At 33.8% G+C, this 5,647-nt stretch overlaps 1 protein-coding gene across 4 annotated transcripts; it reads left to right on the top strand.

Moving 5' to 3' along the window:
* The first annotated feature begins 243 nt into the window (after positions 1-243).
* Positions 244-5,236, top strand: LOC112766170 (uncharacterized). Of its 4 annotated transcripts, none has more exons than XM_025812042.3 (7): positions 244-275; positions 371-624; positions 1,909-2,010; positions 2,911-3,049; positions 3,789-3,820; positions 4,461-4,547; positions 4,917-5,236. In XM_025812042.3, exons 2-7 carry the CDS (start codon positions 451-453, stop codon positions 5,040-5,042), a joined length of 660 nt encoding a protein of 219 aa, XP_025667827.1. In that variant the 5' UTR covers positions 244-275; positions 371-450; the 3' UTR covers positions 5,043-5,236. The 4 variants fall into 4 exon arrangements, 2 of the variants coding, with proteins under 2 accessions (XP_025667827.1, XP_072079073.1); XR_011875373.1 differs by lacking the exon at positions 244-275 and adding an exon at positions 3,319-3,428 and having other exon boundaries at positions 296-624; XR_011875372.1 differs by lacking the exon at positions 244-275 and adding an exon at positions 3,316-3,428 and having other exon boundaries at positions 296-624.
* The last annotated feature ends 411 nt before the right edge of the window (positions 5,237-5,647 follow it).

Here is a 5,647-nt window from a genome sequence, read left to right as displayed (position 1 = left end):
ATAAAATTTAAAAATATCTAATCTAAGTATAACACTTTTTAATTTTATATTGAGGTATATAACTCAAAAATTATATTTATATTAAGATTTTTTAATTTAAAATTATTAAATTTAAATATTTAAAATTATATATTAAATTTTTAATAATTTTATTTAATATTTAATTAAATTAGTTAAATTTAAATTGAAGTGCCATCGAACTATTAAACCAATAAATTAATGACCTCATCCATTTATTCACTAGTTCGATTCTGAAAACCTTGTAGAAGAGTATGGTAATGATTTTTGTTGTGTTTTGGTCCCCTCGGTTAGACTTGATTAATAAGAATAGTTGGATGCGATTAAAAACTTTTTTGTTTTTTCGGAGTAGATATAATACGGAAAGAAACGACGGTTGAAGGAGGGAGAGGACGAGGGGACCAGAGTGTTTGCGACATCCGGTTTGCCGAAATGAAAGTAAGTTGGAAGAAGACAACGAAGAAGAAGCGTTGTTTGGAGGCGTTGCCACAGTTCACCGACCTGCCTTTCGAGCACAATCAAGACGAGCATCCCCTTTACCCTCAGCCCCATCCAGAACGACAACTTGCTAAGGAATTTCAAGCTCAGGGAGACAAGCTTGCTCTGGTATATATAAATTGATCATATTCCTTATTATCATTTTTGTTCTTCTTCTTATTATTTGAAAGATGGAATCTGTGATGGGGAAACATGAGTGCATTTCATTTTGTAGTTGAGTCATGGCTCTAGGGTCACCCAGTTTATGTTTTTTTGTCTTCATTACTTGACTTGATAGTAGTGATTGGGAATGCAAATTCAAGGTCATGCGCCAAACCAAAATAAATCAAGGCCGCTGCGCTACTTCACCTGGAAGTTGAGACATAACTTGTACATAGTTTATGTTGTCATACAAGAAACTTGTGAAGAAGGCAAGGAGAATGCTAAAAGGGATGCGAAAGATGAAGAAAGGAGCTTGAACTTGGAACCTCTCGAATTTCATATAATAGTTTCGATGGGTTCACTTAACTCTTAAGTACAGTTTTGCTATTTCAACAACCTAGCAACCATATATAGACAACAACTATGGCATACGGTCGTCACACACCCTAAAGTATTTTTTATTCAAATGGGCATGTGAAACACCTCACAAACTTTTACCATATCTTACAAAGCTTTCAACGTAACATTACAAGTTGTATGTGTAATTTACAAACCCAACGGTGTGATTTCAAAAAGGGAACTGTATATCACACGGTCCATATGAACTCACGTATGCGTAGTTGTTTCGGTAGTTAGCTCCCTTAGTTGTTTAAATACATTTTCTGCTTTAAGTAAATCAATCTAAGTAGTGATTGGCTGTCTAATTGGGAAGAATAGAGTCCAATTTCGAAGACTTGACTATTAGGTTCAAGAAGGATGATTTTCTGCTGATAATTAAAACTGTGACCTTTCTTTGTAAAACCCTGATTTGCAGCTCAACATGACACCTGAAACAAGCACGCTATGCAGATATGTACTGGTTGATTACCTCCGAAAAAGAAAGCAAGACTTTATTGATGAGTATTGACATTTTGCTTTATGCCTAGACTCTGTCTCTTCTCTTGATGAAAATACAGGCTCAGCCAAACAAGAAAATCGCATACCTTATCCTCCTTAGGATGTTACAACGCTAATTTAACTCTATCCATAGAGATTTCAAATGGTTTGCATGTGTTTTTCTATTGACTTCATCATTATATGAGCAGAATCTTTCTGATTGAATAATTTTCCTCCGATACTTGAAAAGTAGAATCTCTCTTCTTAGGCTCAATACCCATGAGAGGCCTTTGTTTTCCATTTTCTTTTATCACTTTGCAAATAAGTTGTGTCTATCTCATATAAATGTTCTCAATCATCCTACATACATGTCAGCTGAATGAATGCAGATTTCCAGGATGCTGTGGTTGGAGTTCTTCCAGTGCTGATTCGACTGTCGGAAGTGTTATATATACTCAGCATCTTGAATTACAATGTGTAAGGAAGCTAAGGCCTGATATAAGGATTTGATAGATGGTAGCAAGAAATCAAAACTAAATCGACAATGAAGACCAATCAGAGAAGGCTTTGGTAGCAGAGGCACATGAGATTTTGAAAAATATCAAATATTATATATATATATATATATGAAAAATTGGATCTCATATCTTGTGAATTTCCTGATTAACTGCATAAGATTTATTTTTATTATAGGAACATGTTAAGTGACAACCATTTCATAAATTTTGTCAAATCCTTCTTGCAACATTTTAAGTCCAACATTATCTAAGGATATGGAAAATACAACCTACATAAACACACTGGCATCCTTTTGCCTATTTATTGGCATGGAAGGAGTTAGTCCTGCGAACTTTGCGCTCTAGATATCTTACTGTGGGGTGGTTGATGGCTGTTAATGACATGACCAAAATTGCTTATATAGGCACTTGAGCATCAAGCTCTTTTAAGCTGTGTGCAGAGCTTTATGAGAATAGAATACAATGTCTTACAGACTTACAGTTTTACTTTCTTTTTTCTTTCCCTTTTTTTTAGCTAAAAATGCAAGCATGATTTGGTTTACTACTGACTGATTGCTACTCTTGCAATGCTTCTCTTCTTTTTTTCTCTTTACTTATGTGAGACTTCTTTGTTAATTCTGAGTTTTTTAATACCAAATGTTTGATTTCAGATTAACTTCTGTGAGTGTGAATCTAATACTTTCCATACTACTATGAAATGTATTTGTAGTTCAAATTTGAGCTTTTTGATGATATCAATCATATGATATTAATGGCATGCAACATGTCATTCATCTAGTCTTTGTTGATTGAGTAGGATCTGATTTGTACTGTGCTTTGCAACCAATATCACATCATGTTTCTGAATTCTCTTTTGCAGGATGGGAAGTACCGGGAAGCACTGGGTAAATGGGAATCTGCTCTTACTTTGACCCCTGATCTTTCAGTTTTGCATGAACAAAAGGCGCAAGTATTACTGGAAATTGGAGATGCTTGGAATGCATTGAAGGCTGCCACACGTGAGTCAAACCTGTATTTTCTATTTATTATGCACTATTCCTGTTAGAAAATGAACTATTTCATGAGGTCTTTTTTTTGTTTTTTTGTTTTTTAACCTTTATGAAGCAGTTTGTGACGAATTTAGCTCTGCCAAGGAAATTTTTTTGCATTGTAAAATTCACAGCTGCTTTTAGGGAATGATTTGTTTGGTATCTTTTATGAATGTTGGGTGTGTCCTGCAACCATTAATCAGTTCTTCGTGAGTACGTTTGTTTGATTTTGGGAGTAGGAAAGAGGCAATACCCGTGGAACACTGCAATTTATGCCACTACTTGGTGTATGTGGTTGGAGGACAATATGCACATCTTCAATGACATTTTTCTGACAAGCAAGTTTTAGGTTAGATGTTTGGCCTCTATTTTGTGTAATGCTCAGGTTCTTGACAGACAACTTTCAGATCATAAAGTTATGTTTCATGCTGAGAGATTGGAAGTTATCATAAATAGTTCCTTTCTTTTCACTCTTCTATTTAGGACCTCTTATCATCTATGTTCTATTATTTTCTCTCAATCTCAATAACAATAATAACAATATTAAAACAACAACAACAACAACAACAACAACAACGACAACAACAATAATAATAATAACAATAATAAATGAATGAAAGAAATTAACTTTGCCAAGGATTTAATTAGTTATGTTTGTGATTTTTTGGATGTTCTTTGTCAAAAATAATATATTTTCTTCTCTTGGCAGGAGCTACAGAACTGGAGCCATCGTGGGCTGAGGTGCGATGCTGATAACACATTATTTACTATGCATTTGAAAAAAAGTAGCATTTATATTCTGTATTACCTTTTCCAATTTAAAACATTCATTATCTTATACTCCATTTTTTTTATTTCTTTCACTTTATAATCATGTTTTAGCAAAACACTAGGCGAAACTATTTTTTGGAACTTCAATCTTAAATGGCCCTCCTTATGACTTTGTTATGGCAGATTCACAATGTCATTTTGATCTGTTGGTTGACCTTACCTAGTGTGAAAGGATTTTTTCTGTTACTTTATACAATCATATAAATCTATTTTCCCATATTTGCTGCTCTTTTTGGTATGACTAGTTCTTTCCTTTTCCCTCATTACTACTACAACACACTTGTCCACATTGTTTAACTACCTTAGTGAAACTAAACATGCCCTTGTTTCTAACATGATCAGCAAAGCTTCTTTCTGGTTGCAGTTTGAATAAATACAGCATTGATTACCTTCATACCTGTATGAGAAATATGTACTACTATTAAGATTAAGATTATATATATCATATTCATTTGGACTCATCTCACACCTATTCTTGTAAGCTAGTAAGGAAGATGAAACAACATTTTAAATCAAATTAGTCTGAGCATTTCGATCTTGATTGTTGCAGGCTTGGCTCACACTTGGCAGAGCACAGCTGAACTTCGGTGAGCCAGATAATGCTATTGAAAGCTTCGACTCAGCTTTAGCTCTCAAGGTTTGTCTCCCTGATGCTCCTGGTAATTAGGTTAGATGCCTGTAGACATTTTCTAGAAAGCATGGTTTTTATGGGTTGAGGTTTTAGGTTTTACAAAGGGTTTCTGTGTGATACACAACGTGGTAAATAATATTACAAATGAACATTCAGTTAAATAAGCACAAAGTCCATCCATGCCGTTGGCCTTACATGTTAATTTTGATTAGCAAAACCGAATGACAGATGAACTTACACCAATGCATTTTAACATCGGGTCAGTTAGATTTAGCAGGAAGTCGGCTTTGCTCTTAGATGCATTGTTCTGAAGCATACGTTCAACCAATTATTTTCCTTTTGAAATAGCTTAACCATGTTTATTGTTTTGTGCAGCCTGATTTTGAGGAAGCACAGGATGATAGAAAAACTGCGTTGCATCTCGTGAAAAAGAGAAAGCAACTTCACTCTAGTGACACCAGTACTCGTTATGTGGTAGGCAATAAGGGTGAAAGCTCATGAAGCTTTATGCAACAGGGAAGAAAATTAATTATCCAAATATTCCATTTGTTGCGTATCCAATTGTGATTTGTGAACAACTTCACATAAACTTAGTGGGTTACTAGTTAAATCAGTGGGTCCTTGGTCCATTTGATCCAGTAATAATTAAATAAATATATAAAATTATAATAAAATTTAAAATTTAAATAATAAAAGAAGTGGAAATAATATTTAGAATTTATAGTGTGTAAAATAAAATATATGAAATAGGATTTATTTTGACATTTATATTTTATAGCGTATTGTAAAAATAAAACATATATAGTACAAGATATAGTATAGATATTTTATTTTGCACTATATATGTTATTAATACGACCTAGTAGAGCACCAATTTTTAATAAATGGTTGTGTATCCTCCGTTGGTGGCCATGTACCTGTAAAGTTCATGAAACGGTTTTGACGAGGGTTTGTTGTGAACTTGTTGATTTTGACTGTGTTTAAATAAAATGTACATGTGGTTTGATGCTTGGACCAAATTGGTTATTTGATCGGTTCACTGGTTTTTTTGGTTGAACCAGTTGGTCTAATCTGATTTCGAGTTGAAATGAAGTTTTGGGAAAGAA

Source organism: Arachis hypogaea, chromosome 17, assembly GCF_003086295.3.
Source record: "Arachis hypogaea cultivar Tifrunner chromosome 17, arahy.Tifrunner.gnm2.J5K5, whole genome shotgun sequence".
NCBI classification, from domain to species: domain Eukaryota; kingdom Viridiplantae; phylum Streptophyta; class Magnoliopsida; order Fabales; family Fabaceae; genus Arachis; species Arachis hypogaea.
Note: the sequence above shows the minus strand (reverse complement) of the source record. Positions and strands in the feature narration are given on the sequence as shown.